The following is a 27,712-nucleotide window of genomic DNA, read 5'->3' as shown; positions in this document are numbered from 1 at the left end:
GATGAGGCTGCTCTTGCTGATATATACTTGCTTACAGAATACATAAACCAAATAAGTGTCCCAATGGGCCTGAACTAGAACATTTTAGATCAAAACTATCTTCTGTCTCTTCATGTTTTTCTACTCAGGTCTGTCTATATAGACAGAACCAACAAACTGTATTGAAATACCCTCAACTTTGAGGAAATTTAGCTACAGATCTAATTACCAGATTAAAATGTATGACTCAGGTCCATCTCTAAACAAAAATAATTTCTCCAAAGAGTTGAATGTAAAACAAATATGCATCTAAGTGTGAAGTAGTTTGTTTGAGGATCTCTTATAATGACAGTTGACATAATGTGAAACTACAGCAACTGGACACCCAATCCACCATTGTTTTCAGTCTTGCATCTTTGTGCATGAAAATGCTTTGCAACAATACCAGTCCATTGTCCACTTGTCCTCACAAGCATGTCTTTCAACTGACAGAGATTAGTCATTCTGTCAAATACAGTTCTTCTGGTGGTATTGCTCAGTCCCTCATTGACAGAGTTACAAGCAAACTATGCAAAATGAAAAACAATGTTGGGATTTTAAAGTAGCAGTTCAATAACCCTTGAAAGGTATTTCACAACATGAGTTTGATTTCCGGTTCATTTTAGTTCATTTTACTCTACACTGATTTCTTTCATGTCCCTGGGTGAATGCATTGGTACAGAGTGTATCTTGTTTTTATTGTCAATGGGAGACAATTGAGAAAGAAGCTTATATAGGAAAAAAAGATACAGGTTGACACTAATTTTCTAGATAGTTGAAAAGATTCTTTCCCTACAAATCTTGCAGCTTTAATTTTATGCCCCAAAATATTTTGAGCTACATAGAGCATTGGTGTTTATTGTGAATATTTTTCATTTTGCTCCTCATTTATTGCCCAGAAAAAATATATTGAAACACTCTCAACATTTTTTCCTGGTCTTTACAACTTTACTGTGATATCTGACTGGGATCCCAGAAGGTCCAGTTAGATAAACATCAAACAGGTAGAGAGTTCCTGGTTCCAATCCCTTGATGGTCTGTGTGGTGACTGCCCGCTGTAGATTTATATCATAGAAATATCTGCAGATCACTTTTTCAGACTTGTGTCTGGATTTGGGCCCTGAGCACCTGTCTGCTGTCCTTACTTCCATCCAAACTTGATCCTCTTTGATCCTTTTCTTGTACACACAGTACTTGCTCTGCTCTTGTGTTCCTAGCCAGGCAATGGTGACTGAATGACAGGTCCTCAGTTTGCTGAAGGACTTGATTTTTAAGCTCTCTGGAAGAAGTGGGAAAAAACGCTTGTGGAAGTGAGAAGATACTTGAACTTTCACCGAAGAATTAGTGTGGTCCATGGATCTTAGCTGCACCAAATATGTGTCCAGCAGCTTTCCTTTCAGTGAGAAATGCCTGAAGCCTGCAATGTTTTCTGATGTCAGTACTTTACCATTCCTTGTTATCTGTACCCATACTTGGCCACTACAAGATTGAAAAGTGAATTGGATCTTCTGGTGTCTAGCCTGGTATTGCAAGCTGTAGAATTTCTGCTTTTCCCCATCCAGGATTAGATGAATTGCCTTCCCATCCTTCAGCTCAATAACTTTAGGCTGAGGTTCCTCAAGAGTCCGTGCAAATGTTCCAGTGTAGGCAGCACTTGCATTAGTGAGGAGGTTGACTACAAATACATCAAAGTAATATTGAGTACTGGGTTTAAGGTTGGGCACTGTATATGTATTTTTGTTGCCCATGCATATCTGCCTCACTTCCCCATTACTAACCCTGTTGATGATACTTAATTCACTACGGGACAATATCATCATCTGTTGATGATCTAGGAGATATGGAAAGAGAGAGAGTGCTAGCACTGGTGGGGATTTCATTCCTGAAGATCTGATAGCTGTCTCGGCTGCACATAAACTCTTGTAGTTATGTTTTTCATTGACTAGAAGACAATACTGGATGTTCTCTTTGTGCTGTAAGATTGATGGGCTGTGTTTCCAAGCTAGAGTCACAGTTGCATGGCCAATACCAGTAACATCTATGCGTGGATCTATTGGGAGTTCTGGATACAGATGCCCAGATGTTGTATCAGTTGTAAAGTAAACAGTAATGTGTGTGTCTCGTTCAATTGATAGGACCTCCAGCATATAGAAAGCGGAATAGGAAGACATACCCATATAAGTCTCCACAGAATTTCCTTTGTAGTTAAACATCACGGAAACCAACTTTGGAATCTTCTGAGATTTTGTGGCTTCAAGAACATCATATTCACCTGCACATAAAAAGCAAACAGGAAAAACAGATCCTATCAGTTTTCTTTCCATGCCCTAAAACAACTAATCACTTAAGCTCTCAGCTTTATTATTCATAGGCCAAAGAAATTCCTCTTGCTACTAGCATTTTATGAGAGGAAAATTGTAGTGACCATTCTTTTAATATTGTAAGAGAGAGAGAATTTTTACAAACATTTTACCCATATAGTACTGGATGTCACTGCAATTTTCCACTTACTGTCAGTGCTTCTTCCTGTACTCTATGGGACAGGGTTCAGCCAGACAGCTAGCTCTGAGAGAAAGAGAGAGGCAACACCTAGCAAAGGAACCGGGGCTTACCCCAGGACAGTGAGGAACAGCTAAGCTGGGGAAGCAGCTCAGAAGGGGGCTGCTATAAACCAGTTAGAACGAGCTAAGCTCACTGGAGACTTCCCTATGACTGGCTAAAAGGTCTCCCCTGCTGGGAACCAGGAGGGCATGGATGAGGAAGTTGGAATGGTGAGGAAGTTGGATCAGAGGAGGTGAGAGTGAGTTAGAGAGCAGAGAAAGAGCTTAAGGAGTGCCAGAAGCATGCTGCTGGGCATTCTTGGAGATGCAGCCTATCCCCTCCAGGCCCGGCTAATGTGCCCCTGCACGGGCCACACCAATGACAGCCAAGACACAAGCAGGCTGTGTCTACACTTGCACTCCTCTTTCGACAGAGGAATGTGAATGAGGGAAATCAAAAATGCAAACAAGGCACTAATTTACAGATCTTGTGCTTCATTTGCAGAATCTCTTTTTGGAAGCGATTCTTTCAAAAGAAAAAAAGCGGTGTAGACGGGGCTCTTTCAAAAATAAACACATCTTTGAAAACGCTTCATCCTATTTTGCATTTTTGTTTTCCCCCATTTGCATTCCAGGCAGCTGGGAGGGAAGGGGTTTTCCCTCAGTCCCTTCAGCCCCGTGACATTGGGGCAGACTGCAGCTCAAGCCTGTAGCACCTGAGTTACCTGCAGGACTCAGAGCGAAGGGTATGAAGCCCAGGGGCAAGGCTGACTCTGCCACATATAGTTTGACACATTTTGTACAGAATTGGTATCATTTAGTCCCTTCACTGCCTCGAAGGAACAAAAGAAGCCAGAAGCTTTGAAGGAATGCATAGCAAGCTGACTAGTCAAGTGCATCTCCTTGATAGTTAACCTCTTCTTTCTGGCAGGTTCTACACCTTTTAATAATTAAAAAAAATTTCAAACCTTTTGAAATATTTCTGGAAATTACAAAATAATTCAGTTTTAAGTTGAATGAAACATAGCCTCAGATTATTCTGTGTCTATTATCCTTATACATTGTATTCCCAGGGAAGTGGAATATGTCAAATTCTTCCCTCTGCTCATATTGCCATGAACAGCAAAAGAGAGTAAACACCAGCCTGAGAGATCTGAGACAGAAAGCAGGGAGTGAGACAGCTCTGCCCAATGCACTTCCTTCCCTCCCTGGTGATTCTATAGAACATTCTCCATATGAACACTATGTAGGTAGGGTCCCTTGGTTTTGAGGTGGCTTCTAATTGTTAACAGTGGAACTGGGGAGCAGGTACTTTATTTTCCATGCTCCCCAGGCAGCCTGGCAGATATTCAGATAAGATTCAAGAGCAGCAAACAGAGGAGAATCCAACAGTGTGTGTTTGCCTGGGAAGCGCCTGAAAGGAGGTTGGCTGAGTGTGGCATTGTGGGGGTGGGGGCTGTGTTGTGAGCTTGTGGGATGAGTATCTTGAGTGTCTGTGTCTCTGTGGATATTTGTTTGACTGGGGCTACTTGCTGGGTCTGTTTCACTGTGTGTGTTTGTCCACTGGAAAGCTGTGACTGTGTGAAAAGTGTGAATAGGGAGTGCTTTGTTCCAGGTGTGCATTGAGTGGTGGATCGCATTGGAGGCAAGGCTCTGATCTGATTGCCTTCTGTGATAAGTGGCTCTTAGTAAGGCGGTGGAAGTAATATACCATGGGTTTAGCAAAGGTTTTTTTATACGGTTTCTCATGGTATCCTTGCCGGCAAGTTAAAGATGTGTAGCTGGGATAAATGGACTGTAAGGTGGGTAGAAAGCAGGCTAGATTGTTAGGCTCAAGGGGTAATAATCAATGGCTCTGTGCTTGGTTGGCAGCCAGTATCAAGTGGCATACCCCTAGGGTAGGTTCTGGATATGGTTTTGTTCAAAATCTTTATGAATGGCCAGGATGAGGGAATGGATTGCATCCTCAGCAAATTTGCAGATGACACTAAACTGTAGGGGAAGAGGGAGGGGTTATATCCTAGAAAGCAGGGAAAGGGTCATGGGAGACCTAGACAAATTGGAGGATTGGGACAAAATGGACCTTTTGCCATTATCTTTGAAGGCTCTTGGAGACCGGGAGGGGAGGGGGGCGGGATACCTGTCCTTTCCTTACACCACCCTGAGAAAAGAACATGGCGGAAGCTGAATTTAATCTTTTAGAATTCTATTAATGTCAATGGCAAAAACAGCATTTACTCGAATGGGCGGGGAGAGGATTTCATCCGTGGAGTTTTGGGTTGTCTTTTTCTAAACCCACAGGGAAGTCCATATGATAGGACATTTGTACCTGTATCTTCAAGTGTGCACCGATCGTTATTGTTGGTGGTGAAATTTCCTATGTTATTGGCACTTGTTATGAATGAGCTACCAGAGCCAGTCTTAGGGGCTGGTGATCCAGGTGGTTGCTTGGGGCTGTCACTTTCAAGGGGCTGCCAAAAAGCCAGTCCAGCATGCTGAGCTCAGTTGCTGCCTCAGCAGCCAGCTTTCCCCCTTACTGCGCACTCTTGAGCAGGTACTCCACTCCCAAACCAGCTCCTGCCATACTGCCTGAGTTCCGCCCCCAGGCTGGCCCCTGCCATGCTGCACGTGCTACTGGGCAGACGATCTGCTCCCGGATGGCCTCTGCCATGCCGCACACTCCAGAATTGGGATGGCTGATGGGGGCGAACCTGGGGCAGAACACTGGGCTCAGGGTTTTTTCAAGGGGGTGTCAAAATTTGCCCAGGACCACCAAATATCCAGGACCAGCCATGTGGGTTACTTTCCCTCTTCCAAAAATTTAAAGTTCCTTCCATTTAGCTCTTACCTTGTGCTATTTTCCCAAGGAAATTGGTTGACCCCTTATGTACCAGTAAACTCCATTCAATGGGAACATCACAGGGTGTCACAGTTACTGTGAAAGGAGCAGGGGCTCTGTCTTCCTCTAGAATGAAGCAATACCTGAAAACGTGAATTAAAAAAGTGGACTGAAGCCATTAAGAAACTCGGACATACAGAAGACTCCCAGCAGGTCAGGTAATTAGCCATTCGAACTGAAAGCTACGTTACATTCATAACGGCAATTCTATTAGGTACATTAAAATCAGCAGCATGAAGATAGCTCTACATTTTCTTATGTCAAAAGAACACATACTGTGTTTCTTCCTAATCCACAAACATTTTCTTGAATATTGACCACTTATTACAGGGTAGATATAGTCTACAATACTGACTTTTTAGACACTATTGGACAACTAAATACTATGGCATAATGGCATTAGAAAACTGACTGTTATTAGAACTCCTTTCCAGGCTAACACTGGGGAATAAGCGCGTGTTTTCCCAGGATCTGATATCCAGGTTTCTTGCCTGGATCAGCCAAGAGCAGGTACTGTAAGAATAATACAGTCTGTGGGCATCACTCTATATTTAAAGGGCTAGAGCCTATGTGTATCCATGGCATACCTAGTTCTAGACTGCACGTATAAGGAGGCTATCCTCAGTTCTCCATCCATGTGCACCAGTAGTCTCTCTACTGCAGCGGGTGTCTTCTGCTCATCTGGAAGCTATCCAGGAAAATTACTAGATACAAAATGTGTACGGGTAATGAATGATTCCTCCATGCATATGAAAAGTAACTGCCACTCAGTGCCTAAAAAGTGATTGGTTATACAGAAATTCAGTTTTTTAACTCTTATCTTCTCCCCAGTGAGTCTTTTCCTACTGGTGGAAATTCATGTGAGTGGCACCCCAAATACTTGCCACTCCGACAGCACTCAAAAGTCCGTAGGGTCCCTAATCTCATCTAACACAACTTCATTTTAACATCTTCACTTTGAAAATGTGTCCCGGTGTGTATCCCAGTGACATAAGTTCCTGGCTGGTCCTAGTAAAGCCAGAGTCTCAGCTTTGCTCTTGTTCTTTGTCTGCTCAGTCTCTCAGTGCATTAGTATGGCAATAAGGCCAGGCAGACTTGGTTAGACTACGGTGAAATTAAATTCCAGTTTTGTACTCAATGGTGAGATGTTATAGACATATAAGGTCACCTCAGAGAGTTTTTACTAATTTTCAGGGCATTGCTACTGGGCCACAGTTAAAGTTATGTGAGAAACCTTAACTGAGCATTTCCATATTTTCAAATGTTCTGGCTTCTTTTAACTTAAATCAAGGCTCTGAATTTTCTGGTTTTTTTGTTTGATCACCGGAAAACTATGAGGTTCTTGTGAAGTTTGCAGTGCTTATTATTAAGTGCGTACTTTTTTCCTTACTCCATCTGAAAAGTTAAAAACATCAATCAGAAATTGTATATGTTCTTGTTATACCACATGCTATAAACCCTTCTCTGTTAGATTTTAATTCTGATGTCCCTTTAACAAGGAGGATTCTTAGGTTCATTCTTGTGGCCATAATTTTGTTATATAACAACATGTGCAGTGTTCGATTTTCTTTCTGCAGTGTCCATCAGAATTGAGCCATCTGGCTCACCTTCTGCTCTCTGCAGCAGGGCTAACAGCCACTGTGGGCCTCAAGGCAAGGTGCGGGGGGCCTGGCTCCACATCCCCAGAAGGAGTCGGGGCCAAGGGCAGAAGGGGTGGAGCCTCATGCAGGCAGCCCTTAATGCCTCTCAGACTGAGGTGCTGCCCACCCCCCCATGTGGCACATGGAATGACAGAACCGTGCTGCTGCAATAATTCAAAGGGCCCTGGAGATCCAGCCGCTATTGCAGCTGAAGTAGTGGGAGCAGGGCTAGAGGTCCAGGTCCCTGTGAAACGCTGGGCCCCGTGCAACTGGCCCCTTTGCTCCCAACCCTGTCAGCAAGCCTGGCTCTCTGACCATTCAGCAAGAATATATATCAGATTTATTGCCACTAATAATGGCAGTTAAAGTCCAAAGAATGTTTTGGCTGTATAGGGTTAAACAGCCTCTCTTTCCACCTGTCTATCAGAAGTAGATGTACTGTGCCAAACACCAATGTCTAGATGTATGTGAGCACATAGACACACTGACATTACTTTATACAAAACACAGGCATTTTGAGAGGCACAGGTTAATTGTCACTGGAATTGCTATACTAAAAGTTTTTAATCTAGGCAAGCTTTCATTCTGCTCACCAAAGCTACAATCAAACATGCAATGCATCTGAAAACTGACTTTCAGAGTTTTTATATATGCATATCACTGATCTGAGTAGTTTATTTATGAAGGAAATATACTTGCAACTGGCTTTGGGTATCTTGGTGCCCTGGGATTTCCACAGTTTTGTAATTATGGTATCACCTAATTATGTAGCAAAAGCTATGCACTTTTGGAGCTTACTATAAACTCAGTGGTAATTGCACCAATTAAAAAGTCTACCAGATAGCCAAACAGGGAAAGAATTTACAATGAATATAAGCAGCTGAAATCTATCCTGAAAAATCTTTCCAGCCCCCAAAAGAAGTTTTTCAACTAAGGAAACAAAGGGAGTGCGCCAAAAAGAAAAAAAAAAAAAAAAAGAGAGAGAGAGAGAAGGCTAGAATGAGATATTGGAAAATACTTAAATTTGAATTGCTTAACTCAAAGCACTGCCAGTGTACTGCAGGTAGAGTGTGTAGCGCAACTATCTCCTTGGTTTTAGCAGCAAGGCTAAGGAAATAAAAAAAAATTTATGCAAAATAATATTGGATTACTTGCCCCTACCTTTTAGGTATGTCCTTCAACAGGTGGACTGTTATTTCCTTGCCATCTACAAGAGTCAGGGAATGATTACAGTTGAAGAGATCACTCTGTTGGGAATTGGTGTGGACCCTTATAGAGGCCATGAGAAGATGGAAAGGCAAGTAAATCCAGACTCTGAACATCTTCAGCACTACAACATGGAATAACAAACGTTTATGGAAATAGTTAACACAGGGGAAAATAAACAACACATTCCCTTCATACACTTTGCATTGTGCTTTGCCAATAATCCTTGTCAGAAATGGTTAAAGTCGGGATGTGGCAGAATACCGCTAATCTGCACTTTGCTGAATCATTTATGTTCACAGAGGTCTCCCCTAGTCTCAGCAAAGATTAAACAGCGAAGCTGAAGTAAGGGGTCATATTACCAAATACATGTATAACGCCTTATATATTGCATGAATATAATTATATATTATATGATGATCATATATTTCATGAGTATAATATGAAGTAGAGAATTGAAAATCCAATCTAAAAACAGCTAAGAAATAAATGGACAAAATACGCTTCTAGATGGTTGGCTGGGATTATTTATTGCATTAGTTCACTTGATTATTTTAAGTTACATATAATCTCCCAGTCACAAATTGGTGATAATCTACTCAATTCTCAAGGCTCTGCCATCTGTGTTTTTTGTAATTCTGGTTTTATTTCATACTGATTGTAAATTAATTAGGATTACAGTTATATGCACAGAAAAGTAATACAAAAGAATATTAAAAAGAAGGAGGTAGACCCCACATGAGTGACATTGCATTGGGATGTGTTAGATTTTGGATTCTTTGCAGAGGAACCCTGTATTATAATCCAACAATTGGACAAACAGTTCTGAAATTCCAGCACTTTATATTTTATATTCCAGCTTTCCTCCTCAACATTAGGAGTACTTGACTGTGTTTCCCATCCTTCTCTGCAGTTCTTCCCTGCTTTAAGTTAAGGCTAGTTTGTCCATGTCCCTCTGATTCAGACTTTTTAATTGTCCTATTTTTCTCATTTGCTTAGACAGTTTTTTAGCTGGACAAAGAGTGCATGAGGCTTACAGTTCCAGCAAGGGGTCTGTGAAAATGCAGATGCAGATCCCACACCTACACTGCAGAAAGCCACACAAGTAACAGGGTCAAGAAAGCACTAGAACTTTTGGCAGTGTGTTGTGTTAGATTGCTCATTATCCTCACAGTATTCTTCCATCTGCCTCACATTCATCAAGAGAGAGGAAGTTCTGGACCTGGGAGAAGGAGCAAGGTAAGTCTCTTCCAAACTTCTGTGAAATGCAGCACAATGAATTGGTAGGCAGGGGGTGCTCTGTGAGCAGTATCTCTTTTTGGGGAAAAAAAGGACAACTGTTGCAATTTACAAGCAATAGGAAAGAGTAAAGACATTAACAAATGTGATTATCAGCCAGTAAAATAAGAGGATATAAAAAACATCAGTGTCGCAATGAATCCATGATGTATAATCTATATAATTTTTGTGGCTGGCACTTTCCTTTTGTAGCCTCTGTTAAGAAGGAACACAAAGTCAAAAAGTCTACAGCTTAGCTGAGCTACTGCTTGTTAACAATATTTATCAATGGAGCAGACTTCTCATACTTCCATCTTGGTCCTGTACATTTAAGTACAGTATAGTACTGAATGTATCTGCTGGGTATCAGGTGGAAAACTAGTTTTCACTGGTGATTTTCAAAATAACTAGTTTGTCTACCAGGCTATGGCTCTACAGAACGTCTGATTTAACATCTTAAGACTACTCCTATTCCACTTTGAAAATGTGTTGGTAGTATTTAAAGCACTTAACTGAATACAATATAGAATTATGCTAATGATTCCAACAAACATTGAAAAGATTATTCTTCCTTTTGATTACTTTCATAATCCGTTTTACAATAAAGCTTTCCCTGTTATGGTAATACTTCTCTGTCACTTTTGCCTTTCTTTTGTTCTGAGCTGATTAGTTCAAATGGCATTTAGCAAACAAAAGTCACATAGTGGCTGTGTGAGTTTCTTTTCTTTTCTTTTCTATGACAGAAAGGCAAAGAAATAAACAAACAAACACCATATATAATTGGCTTAGCCTTAATATAGCATCATCCCAAAGGCTGACTTCTCTTGATTACACGGACAACATGCTCTCAGAATCTTGGAGACACCTTTCACAAAAACAAACAAAACAAAAACAACTTCTCTTACCTATAATGTTTATAGACAGATGCTCCTCTTTTATTCACAGAAGCTAAATAAAACAAAACAACGTAGACTTTTCAGATCTCTGTTGATAGATGAAAACCAAAACTGTGAAACCAGTTAACAGAACTGATTTTTCCATGTGGCTTCCACATAGACATTAACTAAACTGTCTGCAAGCTTTCGAAAGGGAAGGTTTTGTGTTGTTTTGGTAGTAACCTGGGTACTTTAGAACTCTTCAAAGTCTAACGTATTTCATTTTTTAGAAGTCTTCTGAGGGGAAAGTACATGCATGTGTTCTCCCTCAGATAGTGAGACCTTCTTCCCTGGACAAGGTGTCAGCCAGACTGTCAGAGCAGCCTAATCTCACTATTGGCTTGCCAGAGATTGGGTCTTTGACAGAAATGCATTGAGGGGGGGAGGGTGGTGAGACACAGCGAGAGAGAGTGAACACATTTAACTCCTTTTATTCCACAGTTGCCAGTGATCTCTGCATAAAACTAATAGTTTATTATTATCGGCTCTGTGATCTTTGTATACTGCCTCTCAAGTATTCTGATCAAATCATATTCACTATCTCATTTGAACCGAAACCAAATGTATCCCCTGAAATTAAAGATGAGATGCAGTTTTTTCAGACCTGCAATATCCCCAGCACTGGAGAAGCTCCATATTCTTCTAGATGTACTGAATGTCTGTAATTTTTATGGCTAACAGGTGCTAATTCACTCGCAAAAAGAAGTGGGAAAAAGTTCTCAGGAAGGGACCGCTCTGTATTTTTTTAAAACCAGACTGGAAAGAATAATTCTGAGCAGAGCTGTGAAGCTTTCTTGAATTCCTGAGTCTGTGTGGGAAAGAAACTGAGATGCCAGCAGAAAAACCGGTACAGGGGGAATAAATATTCACAGGACACACACAGTGTTGCTTTTGCGATTGAGGCTATAGGTACAGCTATAGTTATTGGGAGTTTGACCAATCAAACCTGTCAGGGTCAATTTTCTGGAGTTTGATTTCACATGCCTAGTGGGGGGGTGCGAAATTGAACTACCGGGGTCAACAGTTGACCCCTGTACTACTCAATCTCATGAGGAGTGAGGGAGGTTGATACCTCCATTAGCGAGGATGACCAGATAAGATGATTGTAGATACATAGGTTCCAACTAGCCAATTGCTGCGGGTGGAATTACGAACCTAGGATCAACTCGAAGGTCTAGTTTAGACGTGCTCAGTGATACTGCATGGTCCCTAACAGGCCTGGTCCATCTACACAATGCCAGGGGCATGGCCAGGTCCTCTGGCTACATGTACTTGTTTGCATATCAGCAGGCATTGAGGGGAATGCATGTTGTTCTCTTTCATGAAGGTATATATAGCATTTCTTAAAATCTATGTAGGAAATCAGGTGGTGGGAAGCTGGGTGAGGTTTCAGGATGGAGCTATGCAGTAAAGCAGATGTAGAGAGAGAAGTTTTAGGGAAAATATGGTTTTCCATATTCTGAAGTTAAAATCCTCTGTTCAGTGTTTGCAGAAAATGACTTTTGTGATTCTGTACCATTATCACATGACTTGGTGTCAGAAGTGGATTCATTTTGTACTAGCATAAATAAGAAGTTACAACAGGCCAAAATTCAACCCAGTGCAAGACTCTATGGCCGTGGCTACATAAGCCCCTGCCTTTCAGAAGGGGCGTGCTAATTAGCCACTTTGTCAGATGCTAATGAGGCACTGCCATGAATATGTAGTGCCTCATTAGCATAATGGCAGTTGCATGCCTTTTAAAAGTATCACTTTCAAAACACATGCTGCTCATGTAGACAGGGGCCTTTTGAAAGGACGCACCCAGATTTTGAAAGCCCCTTCTTGCCAAAACCAAATAGGAAGAAGGGGCTTTCAAAGTCCAGGGGGTCATTTTGAAAGGCCCCTGTCTACACAGGCAGCATGCATTTCAAAAGCAGCACTTTTGAAAGGTGTGAAGCTGACATTATGCTAATGAGACACTGCATATTCATGGAAGTGCCTCATTAGCATCTGACAAAGTGGCTTATTAGCGTGCCCTTTCCAAAAGGTGGGAGCTAGTGCAGCCACAGCCTATGGGTTTGTCTACTCAGCAAAGTTGTTTTGGAATAATGGACACTATTCCAAAATAACTTTGCAAGTGTCTACACAATGCAACTGCTATTTCAAAATGTTTTATAATTTATAATAATAAATAGCAGTTAGCTTATTTCAAATTTGGTAGACCTCATCCTGTGAGGAATAGTGCCTATTCCAAAAATAGATATTTCAGAAAAGGGGCTGTGTGGCCAGGGAATTAGGGGCTATTTTGAAATAAGGGCTCTAATCCGAAACAGGTTCTATTGTGTCTGGACACTCTATTTCAGAATAGCTGAGTGTTATTTCAATATGCATTTTGTGTGTAGCTGCGCTATTTTGAAATAAGCTATTGTGGAAAATGTCTTTTGCAATAACTTATTTTGAAATAATACTGCTGTGTAGTCATAGCCTAAGATTGCTAAATTAACAGTGAAATAAATCAGTTCATTCATTTATACAATCGGAGAGCAAAACCTATCTATCTATCTGGCTTTGCCTTTACCAAAGGGATGCAAAGAAAGTGTGGTACTGTATGAACAAGCAGTGTATTGTGTCTTTGCTATTGTTAAGGAAGAACATGTGGGAGATCATTTTAAACAAGGCGCTTTCAGAAAAGCCATGGTTAAAGTCTGTGCCAACTCCAGAACAGGCAATGCCATAGCAACAGCCCTCTGAGTTAATGAAATTGCAAGACACCTCATGAGGAAGCCAAGAAAGCTTGCGTAACTACTAACCAAGAAAATATTTCCATAATGGAAAAAGAAACGCAAGAAAGAAAATGCCTGTAATGAAAAATATATTTCCTGAAATGTGGTAGGTAGCAAGGGAGAACCTAGGCAGATAAGGTTTGCCCAGATAGTGGCAACATGTGTAAGAAATGTACAGTAATAGGACATTGGAGCTGTGTCTACATTAGCTCCCTACTTTGACGTACCAGTGGGTGAGCCGCGGCTACACGCAAGCCAGCACTTCGAAGTTTAACACTTTGGAGTTTCCGCGGGGGAGAATTAGCTTAATGAAGTGCTGCACATGCACCGCAGCACTTCACTAATAATCTCCCGACACCCTACTTACCATGCTCCCTTCGAAGTGCCTGGGCAACTTCGAAGTCCCTTTATTCCTCAATATTTTGAGGAGTAAAGGGACTTCAAAGTTGCCCAGGCACTTTGAAGTACCAGCAAGTTAGCCATGGCTACACGCAAGCTGGCACTTCAAAGTTTAACACTTTGGAGTTGCTGCGGGGGAGAACTAGCTTAATGAAGTGCTGCACATGCACCGCAGCACTTCATTAATAATCTCCCGACACCCTACCTACCATGCTCCCTCCGAACTGAGGAGCTAGTGTGGACACAGCCTGGAAGAGTATTGGTTACATCAGTGGAATCGGGGGGAGCTTTTCCCTGAGCTCTGTAGAGGAGGGGTAGCTAGATAGACTTTTAAAGGGACGTGCCCAGGGCTGAAATACGGGCAGCACAGAATAGAGCCCAGTGATTTAAAGGACAGATATATTGCTTATGTCAATTCAAAGTCCACAGAAGACACAAAAGAAGGAAGGTATGTTTGACACACGTCACTAATAGAATGGGCCCCCTACAAGTATCTTCTTGGAACCATTGGATATCTCTATGCAGCAAAGTTATTTTGAAATAACAGCCCCTGTTCTGAAATAACTTTACTAAGTCATCCACTTCTGACACTATTTTGAAATAGTGGATGGCTTATTTTGAAATCGCTAAACCTCATTTAACAAGGAATAGAACCTATTTCAAAACAGGTATTTCAATATAGGGACTATGTATACAGGGAATAGAACCTATTTTCAAATAAGCCATAGTGAGTCCAATGGCACTGTTTCAAAATAGGCTCTATTGCTGAGAGAAATTTTGAAACACATTTTGGCTACGTCTACACTAGCCCCTTTCTTTCAGAAAGGGCATGGTAATGAGTGAGCTGGGAAGATGCTAATGAGGCACTGACATGAATATGCAGCACCTCATTAGCATAATGATGGCTGCTCACAATTCGAAAGTGCTGCTTTCGAATTGTGCACCACCTGTGTAGAAGGGGGCCTTTCAAAAGGACCCCCGCCCCCGACTTCGAAAGCCCTTTCTTCCTGGTTGACAGCCTCCTGAATTAATACATCCATATTTGGCTAAGACACTTACGATTAAATTCCTGCTCAGAAACCAGATCTCTTTAAACAGCTGCCAGAGCTCAACTAAGTGCCATATATCCCTTTGAGGCTTTGGCCGGGAAGTATGAATAAAACTCCGGTGCCGAAAAAGAACTCATGTGTTGGACTAGGAATATTGGCCTTATTCAGGCACACCCTTTCAGACTTCTTTTTTTGGTGGGGGAGGAGCTGAGGGGGCTGTGCATGCTGCAATAGGAGGGGCAGGGTGCAGGCATGGAGAATGGAGTACAAGCTCAGTATAAGCCAAATAGCAGATCTGAGGGTGACTAAAAGGGTCCTCCACTGCTGCAAATGTGAAGATCTGGGATTTTCATAATGGCCTTCCTGCCACAGACTTCTAGTATGACATTGGACTCCTCATTTAAGGCTTGATCTCAAGGGGAAATTTTCCACCTATTTTTTTTAAAGTGGATAAGGAACTTATCCATTTTTGCCTCAGTTCCTTCATCAGAAAAAAAGGAATAATTACAATAATACTTGCTTGCCTCACAAGCATTTGTGCCAATTCATTGGTTTTGGTTCGGTGCTTTGAGGTCAGCTGATGGAAAACACTGAGTTTACAATTGTAAACTACATGTAAATTTTGTAAAATTACAAAAGTGCTGTTTACAATTCCAAAGCTTTTGCATTTCATTTGTGTGGTAGGCACTGCCTTGGCTAACAGGAGAATTTCAGTATGGGATTTTATGGGATGGCTACTGGAACGATGCTGGAGCAGTTTGCCAGAAGAGACCTGTGTTGTGTGTGTGCTGCAGGGAGGGCTGGATCATTTGGGGCCTCAGGGGCAGTTACATGGGACTGGGCAGAGCAATAAATGGTCAGGAGGAATCTATCCCCCTCTGCATGGACCAGACCCATCAGAGCATTCCACAGGTAAGCAGTGGCCTGGGCCAGGGAATTAGGGTTTTCTAATTGTTCACATTCTGTGATGGGCAGGTAAGGGAAAGAACTTGGACTTGGTTGGGGATGGCAGTAAGCTTGGGTAGGAGGAGGGAGCCTGGGACAGAGGGATGTGGAGGGAAGAAAGCGGGAGAGGAGAGAGGAGGGATGTGGTGGCAGGAAGGAGAGAAGGGACTGGTAGGATAGGTCTCAACGTTTTTCAGTTTCAGTGCTTCTTAGTGGGTGGAAGATTACATTTGTCTGGTGCAAATAGGGCTGGGGATTTGGTTCCTTCGCTCCTAGGGATATTGGCTCTGCCCATCTGATACATAAAGCTGGGACCATCACACTGTCTCAACTGGGTGTTTGCCTTCTTGGTTATGTGAGCTGAACGGGAGCAGCAACCAGCCAGTATTTTCCTGACGGGATCCAGGTCCCCTGGCAGTTCTCATGACTTGTCTGATGTGGTCACTGCTGTTGAAACAATAAACATACAAAGGGCTCAAGCTTGTTTGTATGAAGAAGTGAGAATGAAGTGGCAACTTTTGCAGTCTGATTCCAGTCATTTTCTCCCTGTCAGGACCCAGATGTCAGCTGCTGGTGATGTCTGACACCTTATTTTATCATGTGAAGAAAGGACAGATATTTCTCAATTAGCTTTAACTGGTGCTTGCCATTATATGTTTCCCAGGATCAAGGAGAGGGGTTTTGGGACATTTGCAAGCTGCTTACTTGTCAGCTATCAGAGTACATAAGGACCTGTGATTGACATTTCTTATTCCCAAATCTAGCACTTTTAATTAGGTACCCTCTGCATGTCTGGCACGTGGTGCAAAACATGCTCTTTTTTTGAGAAATTGCACAAAATAGGAAGGGTTTTTTCTCCCAAAAATAATTTTGCTTTTGTTGAAGGATTTGGTTGGAAGGGGACCGGTACACACACTGAACAGGGACACGGGATGCACAGGGAAGAGGAGAGAGAGATAGTGGGAAGGGGGTGGGGCCTGTTCAAGGGAGCTCCTGGCTCCCTAAGTGAAAGGTTCACCCACTGTCCATGCACTGCCCAAGGATCAGATGTTTTCAGATAACTTCATTGATTCCAAGATCTCTTTCTTGAGTGTTAACAGTTAATTTAGGCCCCATCATTTTATATGCCCGTTTGGGATTATATTTGTCTATGTGCATTACTTTGCATTTATCAGTACTGAACTCCATCCGCCCTTGTGTTGTCCAAATACGCAGTTTTGTGAGATCCTTTTGTAACTCTTTGCAGTCAGCTCATCTGAGTAATTTTGTATCATCTGCAAGTTTTGCCATATACCTGTTTATCCCTTTTCCCAGGTCATTTGTGAATGGACTGCACAACAGTGGTACCAATACAGACCGCTGAAGCATTCCACTATTTAACTCTCTCTAACATCACCATTTAGTCCTATCCTTTGCTTCCTGTCTTTTAAGTAGAGTACCTGGCAACATTTTCAAGATTATTTAACAATCCTTCAGTTACATGAATGTCAAGTTTTTGCTGTCTTAATCATCTTGCCTCCCTTTGTTTATAAGCAAACTTTCTGCTCAAAAGCAAAGCTGGGAGCAGCACAAGCTCTGTTGCAGTGGTTCCTAACCTTTTCATTAGTGCAGACCCCCCAAAAAAACCCCTAAACCAGGGTTTCCCAACCTATGGGTCAGGACCCAACATGGGTCATGATTACATGGCTGGGCTGGGCTGGGCTGGGCTGGTCGTTTCCACAGGTGGCTATTAAGAAGCCATTCACACTCCTGAAGTGGTTCTCAACTTCTTAATTGGATTAACAGTCATCAGGCAGTTAGGCCAATACAATTAAATTGAGAAAACAAAGCAGCAGAAATGTAGCACTTTAAAGATTAACAAAATGATTTATTTGGTGGTGAGCTTTCATGGGAGAGACCCACTTCATCAGATCAATCTCATTTCCAATACAGACTGACATTTATAAGTATAGAGGACCAAAAAGACATTGTGAGAAAAACTGACAAATCAAATGGGATTGAAGGAAGGGGGTGAGTTGTGGGAGGATGTTAATTGTCCTGCCTGAGATAATTATGACCATCAAAGGAAGGGAAGCAGTCCTTGTAACGAGTGAGGTAATTGGTGTCTCTATTCACACCATGCGTTAATGTGTCGAATTTGAATATGAATTGTAATTCACAACTTTCTCGCTGTAATCTGTTTTTAAATTCTCCGTACTCTAGGACACAAATTCTCAGGTCTTTAACAGAATGGCCCACTCCATGGAAGTGTTCACTGTCCAGCTTATGTGTATTGAATTTCTTGATGTCTGCCCTGTGTCCATTTATTGTTTGGAGAAGCTTTTGCCCAGTCTGTCCAATGTAAATAGTGGCAGGGCATTGTTGGCACGTAATAACATATATAATGTTACTGGAAGTGCATGAGAATCTGCATTTGATCTTGTAACTAACAAAGTTAGGTCCAGTGATGGTATCCCCAGAATAAATATGTAGACTAAGTTGGCAGCGGGGTTTTCCTCATAATTATCTCAGACAGGACAATTAACATTCCCCACCCTTCACCCCACTCCTTCAATCCTATTTGATTCGTCACTTCTTATTGCAATTTTTTCCTCTGTACTTATAAATGTCAGTCTGTATTGGAGATGAGATTGATCTGATGAAGTTGGTCTGTCCCACAAAAGCTCATCACTGAATAAATCATTTTGTTAGTCTTTAAAGTGCTACATTTTTGCTGCTTTGTTTTGTTGGAGTACAGACTAACATGGTTGCTTTGTTTTGTTGGAGTACTGCTGCTTCTCTGTTACAATTAAATTGAGAACCATTTCAGCGACAGGGCAGAGAACTGCGTACCTGAGGAGCAGCACCCAGGTCAGGTAAGGTGAGGGCCTGGGTCTGAGGTTAGGAGGGAGGGCAGAACTGATCAGCTCCCTGCTTCCAGCCTCTGCAGGAGGCAGGATCACCCCAGCCTCCCACAGGGTTCCCGCCGCTGGGGCTGCTGGCTTGGACTCTGCCCCAGCCGGTTTCCAGCCATGGGGTTGGGTCTCCCCCCAGCCCCAGCTGGGGTTCCAGTCTAAAATCACCAAATGAACAACTCATATATAAACAGCAAAGATATGTCATCTTAAAATGTTGGATAACTCCCCTTTACACCCTCCAGAGAGAGAAAAGGTTTGTGAGTGGAAGTCAGGAAGACAGTGGTACAAACATACACATCAGGTATGAAGAAATAGGTATGTAAAAAGTTTGTGAACATCCTACAATAAACAGGGATCACATTACAAATCATTGTGTGTGTACACTGTTCTTACAATAGAGGTTATGTTGTTTATTAAGGACCGTGTTGTATTCACTTGCACTGTGGCTCTTGAATTATTGAATTTTTACGGAATTGGAGGAAATGTCTCTACTTGCTACTTTGGTTGTTGACCCCCGGGATAGGGCATGCACTCTAAGCAGACTTCAGATATGACATTCAGGGGTTCAAACTTTGGGAAATAGTTGTTACTATTGGAATAGTTCTTTTTTCTGTCATATTTTGAGAGCCTCTGGCAATGCATAAGCACTCTGAGGATTTCCAAATAAGGGCAAGCAGAGCCTATTTCAAGTCAGAAATTAATATGCCATAGGCATAGGGAGCTGCATGTAGAAAAGAAGATAGACTGCCCAATACATTTTTTCTTGTTCTATTGTCTGTTTGTTAGCTTTCTTAAGTGTAGACTGTTTTGACTGGTAGCTCCTGTCCTGACATCCTCTGTTTGCTTTGTGGGGGTCGCATGTGTTGTTGTTCCATATTCTGGCTCCAAAGTACCCACTCTATATGCCTATGCTGTGTGTAAAGTTGTCTGTGGCATTATGTGGCTCTCGCTACAATATCTGTTAAATTACGGGGCAGATTTTTCCTTAAACTTGGACTCCTCAGCCACATGTGAGTCCACAACCGATGAGCCTGTGCAAGCTCAAGACGTCATCATCAGACACGACAGACTACCTACAACTAGTTTTTCCTTAAGGCAGCCTCATTTCTAAAGAATACATCTTGTGGTTTTTCTATTTTAGATTTTTTTTTCCATGTAAGGTAAGGCCTGTTAACTAAGAAAATTAAACTCAGCTGCGGAGAGTGTTTCAGTAGAAAGCTATCTAAACATACGCATATTAGCCTCCTTCATATGTCTAATGGGGAGATGGAAGGAGGAGACACCTGCAGGCAGTCCGGAGCTATGGGGAGGAAAAGGGTTACTGAATAAGGTATGGAGTTTGCAGAAGCCAGGAGATTACTTCTCAAGTTGCCCTATCAGGTTTAATGGGGGAAATTCCTTATTATTTATGACAGATTTTGTTGCTCGACAAGGGTAAAATTCAGTGCAAAAAGAAAAATGTGCCAACTCCTCAGCCAGAATTCAGCCCTGCATGATGATACTAACAGATTCTTCGTGACTTAAAGAGAATAACATACTGAAGGACCAGGGCAGCTACAATAATTTCCTTTGCTCCCACCCATCCTTGGGAAATTAGGATTTTAGATTAATTTCTGTTAAATCATGTCTTGGAAACAAACTGAGAACTTCCTCCTGGGCCTTCAAAACAAACAAAACCTTTATTTTGTGTGCATGTCAGACAGTGATCGGCAGTTTTTTTCACTTTAACATAATCTTGGGGGTATCTCCATGGAACAGGAATTGAAAAGGCCACAGAAAAAGAAAGAGCCAATTTAGCCCCTTAATCTATGTCATTTTAATAGGGTAATCCTGTATTTTTAGAAAATGTGTTGCTGTCATACATATCAAGGCATTAAACTAATAGAACTAATCCGCCATAAAACACAATTAAAGGGGAATATCCATGTATTTTATATGGCAGAGGCTCTCAAATGCTGATATGAGTTTCTTAGTAAGAAGCTGGAAACAAGCAGGCAACTCTGAGCAACCAGATTATTTCATTTGGTTCAAGTTACTCTGGGCTGCCAAGTCTCTTTTATCTGGCAGGAAACTCCTTGGTTTTGCATTAGTCTGAAGACACTTTTATGGCACCTCCACTCTGAAAGAGAAGGGTTTTCTTTGTGTGTGTTTCAATGATGATCCCTTCTTCACAGAGCTGTGACAATTTTAATATATCTAATACTTGCACCTGAAAAGCTGAATGACTACTAGAAAGGGCTCTTTTACATTTATCTTCACTGAAAAGCCTGAACATTTAAATAGCATTTCGTACTCCGAATGTTTTGTACCTGTTTGTCTCAAACACTCCGTTACAGCTGGCAGAGAAGGAGTTAATAACTGTCCTCTTTTTTTTTTAGTCTTTGCTGGCTTTGAGTCATTGGCATCCCATCTGTTCCAGGCCCTGTCCATAATTCTTCCCAGCATTCTCCAGGGAAGGCAGTACAATACTCAGGAATTTTAAAATCCTAAACAGATTGGGGGCCACATATGGAGCAATATGATTAGATTATAAGAAATCCAATCACATTTACTGCACAGCCCTGTATTTTTAAGCACTAGGATCAGGCACTCTGCTCAGCTACAGCTATTTTCTATGCAACTGAGATTATATTATTACTTCTCCTTCCTCACAGGAATAGTATACATTTTCATGTTTGATTGTAGGAATTTAATGAGTAAGTTTAATTTACATCTCATAAAACCTGTCAGTTTTGTTAGAAATTGCCATTGCAAATTATTTACTGTAAGAGTAGTGATTAAATGTACAGAAGCAAGAAAACAACACACACACACACACACACGAAATAGTCTCTGGCTGCATTTACACTACCAAGTTCTTTCAAAAGATTTTTTGAAAGAAGGGGGCTCTTTCAAAAGATCCCGCAGAGCATCACACACAAAAAATGTTCTTTTGAAAGTGAATTGAAAGAATGTGTGCTTCTTCTGAACTCACTCTTCCTTTCCCGTTTCAGGAAGAGCACCCCCATTCGAAAACTTCTTTTGAAAGTAAGCGTGCGTAGACATTCTGCAGACCCTTTTTCCAAAAAGCAGTTCTAGTGGGTCTGATTTTTTTTCGCTCCCTGCTCTGGTTTTTTGAAAGAGCAGAGGCTGTGTGGATGCTCTCTACTGGAAGAGCAGATCACTCTTTTAAGTTGCTTTTTTGTGTGTGGACACACTCTTTCGAAAAAGTTCTTTTGGAAGAGATCTTCCAGAAAGGCTTCCTTCGAAAGATCTCTATATTGTAGACGTAGCTTCCATGTTTATTTTATTCCTAAGCAAAATGTACTTGAAAAAGGGTTGAAGTTGAAAGTGGGCTTCAATAAAGTCAAAAAACTGCCAAAAATATTTTCCTTTCTTTCGGGGTAATTCTATTGTTACAAGTCACCACCCGAATGTTACGTGTGAAAATGAACAATTAAAGCTCTCCATCAGTTTCCTAGTTCCATATAATTCTTCATCTATCACTGTCACACACCCAGCTCCAACTCTGGCCTTCACATTTGCAAAGAGTGTACATTAAAAAGCAGATTAAGTTAAATTAAAATGCAAATTACTAGGAGTGATAAAATCCCATTTCCTACTCAAGAAAATCTCTTTCCGAGAACAGACCAGCATTTGGTCTTTTTGGCAAAGATTTTCATTTTAGGAATTTTACAATCCTTGGGTGAGCTTACAGGTTTGTACTGGATTAGGTATATCACCCACTGGGATCTTGTGGTTAACGGACAGTGGAAGGGAATGCAATGGAGAAGAGGGGACCTATATTATACTTGTGGAAAAGCTTTATCACACTATGCAGGTGGCTTTCCCAAACTGCTCTAAGACCAAGACCAAGCACTCCATTCCTGAAATTTCCATTAACTGAGAAATGACTATAGCATAAACCTTAGCTCAACCCTCCTGCCCCACTGTTCTGCTCCTAGGGCCTATTCAACTCCCTGATCTACTAGCAGCCACCCTGAACTTCACAGAAGAGCCATTCTGACTTCCCTTCTATCCTGGTGGGCACCAAACTACCTGCCTCCTCAAAAGTAGCAGACCCCGCTTACTGTCCTCCAGGGGTGCAACTATCTTGACTTTGCCCTGCCCTTCTCTCACTGCTCACCTCTTGAGCATTACTGCTTAGGTAACATTATTTTATTGCATCTTTTCAGTATATTAAGGAGCAATTGAATAAGTTTGCACAGTTTTAATTGCTTCTAGTATTTGAACCACTCCAATAACAATCCACAGTACCCTGGCTTCCATGTACTTGAGTGCTATCCCAGATACAGGAGTAGGACTTATTCTAAAGCGCACTTCAGTAAGTATCAATGGTATTGATTCAATTCTGTACTTAAAGGTATTGTTCATCTTTACTAATTACAGATTCTCTCTGTTCCCATACATCTCACTTCAGAGAGGGGAGACCTTCATCTCTTAGATGATTCTGTTTTTCTAATGACACACACACACACACACACAGAGCTAATGTGAGAAATGAAACCTTGAGGGAATTTTTAATTTCGATGTAGTTCCACAAACGTAGCACTCACTTTACATGGTAGACAATGTTTACCCTTCACTGTTCATTACACACTGCTAGTTGCATTCTTGAGATGCAGGATACTTCAACAATGTCATTTATTTTATTCCCCGAGGTGCTTTGACATCTGGCATTGTAATTTCAATAGGGACTCTTATCCTGCATTGTGATATTTTAATTTGTATAAAACCAAACATGCCACTCAGCTGAAACTTATCTTATCTGCTTAATAGCCTGGTCCAGTGCAATTAATCCTCAAACTTGTAGTAACACCAGGGCCCAGGATCCCCTATTGAATCAAGAGCTCCACTATATTCCTTTTAAATATACGGGGGGCTTTTGTGGATTCATTATAATGATCCAGATGCAATGGACACAGGAGATACTTCTGAAATAAGGAGACTGTGCGACTCTAACACAGGACTGAGAGTCAGGATGCTGCTTTCTTGTCTCAGCAGTGCCACTGGTGTGCACTGGGACCTTGGGCAAGTCCCTTTACCCTTCTGCACTGTAGCTTCTCCATTACTAAAAATGGAGACAATCCCTCTCACCTGCATCTGTTAACTGTTATAACAATTCGTTATTTTTTTATTCAAAATCTGCATCATTGGTGATACTGTAGTGCCTAGAAACCCCAGCTGAGAGCAGAGTCCATTTGTTTTACATGTGACTTGGACACAGTGTGAGAGATAGGCCTTGCTCCAAATAGCCATTCTGTAAACAGGTAAGAGAAAGAATTAGGCTGAATGGAGGGCAGCAAGCCAGCCAGTGGTAGTCAGGGACTATTGGAAGTTTAATGGATCAGGAATAAAAGCAGAAGATTAAGTGATTTTCCCATATCCATTCAGAAAGTCTGTAACAGATTCAGGAAGCAAAGCAGAGCTTCTGATTCCTCGTCCAGTGCTTTACCCATAAAACTATCTGTCTCCTTTTCATGAGGATGAAATACAGCTGAATTTTCCTAAGGCTCCTCAATGATTTAAGGCCACACGTCCTCCTATGGACAGTCAAGCAGACCTGAACTACAAAGTCACTTAAGTGCTTTTGAAAATCCCACTCAACAACTTTCCAGGGTTCTTGTATTTTAAACATGTTGCCCCACACTCAGGGATCAAAGTAAGGTAAGCTCCTTACAGGCACTGTTGTACTGCACCCCACTGCGGGGATGTGGGGAGCTCAGGGCAGGAATGGGGGTGGGGTGGGGTGATATGACAATCCTGTAAGAAATGGAAATGGGAGGCATGGAGAGCAGGGAGGTTTGGGGGAGCTCAGGAATAAGAGCAGCAGGCTGGGGTTGGGAACTCAGGGGAGGAGGTATTGGGGGGGTTCAGGAATAAATGGCAGGGGCTGAGGATGTTGGGGGCTCATGGCAGGGAGGTTTGAGGGGAATAAGGGCTGGGTAGGGGGCTTGGAGGAGGAGGAGGAGGGACTCAGGGTTGGAGGGCTGCGGGCAATAGGGGAGAGTGTGAGGGAGGTGAGCAAGGACCAGTGTGCGTGTGGTGGTGGGAGGGGTGGGGTTCAGCCACTTGAAGTCTCCTTTGCCCCCTTCTCTGGGCACCAACCCCACACTGAAGCCCTAGTTCCTAACCCCTGCCTTTGCTCTGCCCCATAATATCCTTCCCTACCAAATACTTTAATTGCATTTCCTCCAATATATGGGCTCTGGGTGATTCCTGGAACTGGACATTTCAGAAGATTGAGGGAGGGCAAGAAGATAACCCTAGCGTTGGGATTTCTAACACAAGCTGCTTTGGCTTGGTGAGCAAATTGCAAGATGTGATATGTACAGCTGCATGGACAACTTTGTTGGACCTCTTTGCCCTTTAGTAGTGTTAGGTGGGAGTGAATGGGTTGCAAAAGAAAGCGAGCTGTGGGGACAGCAGAGTAAAGGTATGTGTGTTAATGGGGTATAGTGAGGCCTTGCTGAAAGATGGGAAGAGTTAAAGGTGCATGGACAACCTTACCTCTGTGTTTTCTGATGGCTGAGTTTAGCTTGCTGTTCTGCAAGGGCTTAGCATACCACCATGTCTTGCTACCACTGCATTAATGGCCACTGAGTGTATGTGTTATTGTTTATATAAAAGCTTTACAAACTCTACCCAGCAGCTTGGACTGTAATATACCTGTGAATGCAAATCAAGTTTAGAATACATGTCATTTGAAGATGTGGTGGGACATGGAGTAAACAGGTGAAATGGTGAAAATGTAAATGAAGGAGGATAAATAAGCAGAACTGTGACCCTCAGATGAGATGGGTTTTTCTGAGATAGATGCTCTGATTTCTTCAAATGCAATTAGGCACAGAGCAGTAGGGATGTTGTTCCAGATGGTGCAGCAGCCCAAAATCATTATCTACCAGCCAATGTTGAGAGAGAAGAGGGGACTAGATAGAATTTGATATTTGAGAACTTGAAGCATAGGGAACAAGCTGAAGAATAGTACGCTATGTGTTTGGGTGGGCGGGGAAGGGATAACAGCCACACAGCCTTATCTGCAAACCCTGTGCTCCCAAGCCTGGTACTCTAATATGCAGGAGTATTTTTATTTTTTACAATGTTGGTTTGTCTGGTTTTTTTTGGTCACAGTCACATCATCCATTATCTGTTTTCATTATCCATTTCATCAGCATTCACAGTGCAGAGTTAATGAGGCCAAGGAAATGTATGTATGTATTTCTCTGCCCCATGGGAGACTTTGTCTGACATATGGTGACCCAAATTTAAACGTCTAACTTAATGCTGATAATTCTTCTTTAGGCAGGAGCAGGGGAAGAGAAAAAGAATCATGGAACTGTATATTTGAACAAATAAGTGCTGGCAAATCAAATACTGATGAATATATAGAAAGAACTAAAATTGCTCCTATGTCCAGTGTCAAACAAGCAACAATAAATCTCTAAAGGTACTAGTCTGGTTTATAACCTATTCCATTGTGTGCCTAGATCGTAGCTGCAGGATGGTTGCATTGCTGCCAGCAGGAGGTGGTTATTAATTGATTTAAAATGGTCTTCTCAGTGTGCACCTGACTTATTTCAGGAAGTAAAAGCATCTGATAAACATTCTTGCTCAGAAACGTGTTGAAAGAAAATGTGGAGGGGTGGATTTCCCTCAGAGTTCTCCTGTCATATTTACGGCATTATTGAAGCTCTGCACATGATAATTTTGATGTCCAAACCTCAGTTTGCAAGATTTCCAAAGCCACTGTCTCTAGGTGTTCAGAAGTGTGGGCTTTTAGGGAGACCAAAAAAAAAATCTCTCTGCAACTTCATCATTGCTGGTCACATATCTTAAAATTAATGTTAAATGGTCTACATAACTACACATATGGTGTTGAATCAACTGTTACAGAATAATACTTAGCACCCTTTACTTCAGGAGTGATCACACTTTTTACGCTGGGCTACTTTTTTCATCCCTGCAATTAGCAGGGCACCACAACCTGTCTAACGTAATCCAAATTGATGGAAATTTCAGTTATGTTCATATGAAAAAAAGCTTTTTGAATGTGTAAGACAATAAGTATGTAGAATGTAAAATCTTTGTTAACCAGTATATAAATGTAAATACAGATACATAAAAACAGTAACTTGTGTCAACATATTTAGTGAGATAGATGAACTTTGAGACCCAGCAGCTGATCATGCTGCACACCACCTTACAAAATTTCACTCCTCCCCATGGGGGCTCAAGGGGGCCAGCTCCCCACTATGCTCACCCCTGCTTTACTTCATCAGTGACTTGGTTTCTGAGCTGCTCTGCCATTATCATAATGAATTCATTGTAGGTTTGGTGCGTTAAAAAGTTGGTTTTCCCTGAGCCACAATACTAATAATTTTTTCAAAAGTTCATTGAGAAAATTGACAAGTTTACTAAGGTAATCAAGGCAGGTTAAAAATGACCTTTTTGAGTTGACTGTGATGACTCATTATGTCCTCTTAGGGGTAGCCCCAAAGAAGATGGCAGTTTCACCGTGGCAACAATACATCTCAGCACTTACCTTCAATAAGAACATCTTCTCAAACTGAGACGATAATGCACAATCAGTTCTTCAGGATAATTTACATCTCTGAACAAACTTACATATGACATTAATATGAGCTTTGGAAGTTTCATGATCAGCCATATCTCTTTCAACACTTCTCCAATTAGACTGGTCATTGATAAATATTTGTTTTCCTTTACTATGGTCAGAGAATAATTGTCAAACATAACGGTAGACTTTCTTGGTGGTTTCTGGAAAAAAAAATCAACCAATTTCTCATTTCTGTGGTCCCATCTTTCTTCATCCTCAGAAAATGGGATTCATGAAGACTTCTAAATTGCTTTCATCCTCCAACCAAATAACTGTTTCTCAAATTTTCCCTATTACCTATTTTTTTGGTTTATTTACTAAGAAATATTCTATCATATCTAAAAAATAGGTTTTGACCATAATGCAATGTTTTCAGGGTATGTTTCTTCCCTTACCTTAACAAAATTACCAATATTTTGTACTTTCATTGACACTTCAGAGTCAGCTTGTTCAACCTTCACAGTCGTTGTGGTATCCCCACAACTCGGCAAGTGATCAGATAGTTGAGATGTTTCCTTGCCCAT

The 27,712-nt window shown here is 41.6% G+C and overlaps 1 protein-coding gene across 1 annotated transcript; it reads right to left on the bottom strand.

The window, feature by feature from the left end:
* Positions 1-938: 938 nt before the first annotated feature.
* On the bottom strand, positions 939-27,712 carry LOC142015782 (protein NDNF-like). The gene is made up of 4 exons (XM_074999582.1): positions 27,598-27,712; positions 8,259-8,427; positions 5,407-5,540; positions 939-2,290 (listed from the first exon to the last, which is right to left on the bottom strand). The coding sequence occupies exons 1-4, from the start codon at positions 27,710-27,712 to the stop codon at positions 939-941; spliced, it is 1,770 nt and encodes a 589-aa protein (XP_074855683.1).

Source organism: Carettochelys insculpta, chromosome 7 (assembly GCF_033958435.1).
Source record: "Carettochelys insculpta isolate YL-2023 chromosome 7, ASM3395843v1, whole genome shotgun sequence".
NCBI lineage: Eukaryota > Metazoa > Chordata > Testudines > Carettochelyidae > Carettochelys > Carettochelys insculpta.
The sequence above is the reverse complement of the archived record's forward strand: the minus strand, read 5'-3'. Positions and strand labels throughout refer to the sequence as shown.

What these genes read in the sequence shown, in the direction of transcription:
- LOC142015782 (XM_074999582.1), bottom strand. Translation starts at nt 27,712, where the DNA reads ATGGGCAAGGAAACATCTCAACTATCTGATCACTTGCCGAGTTGTGGG. An exon ending in AATGAAAGTACAAAATATTG is followed by an intron (nt 8,428 to 27,597) that starts GTAATTTTGTTA and finishes TCCATGTTGTAG; the next exon opens with TGCTGAAGATGTTCAGAGTC. An exon ending in CCTTGGGAAAATAGCACAAG is followed by an intron (nt 2,291 to 5,406) that starts GTAAGAGCTAAA and finishes TTTTATGTGCAG; the next exon opens with GTGAATATGATGTTCTTGAA.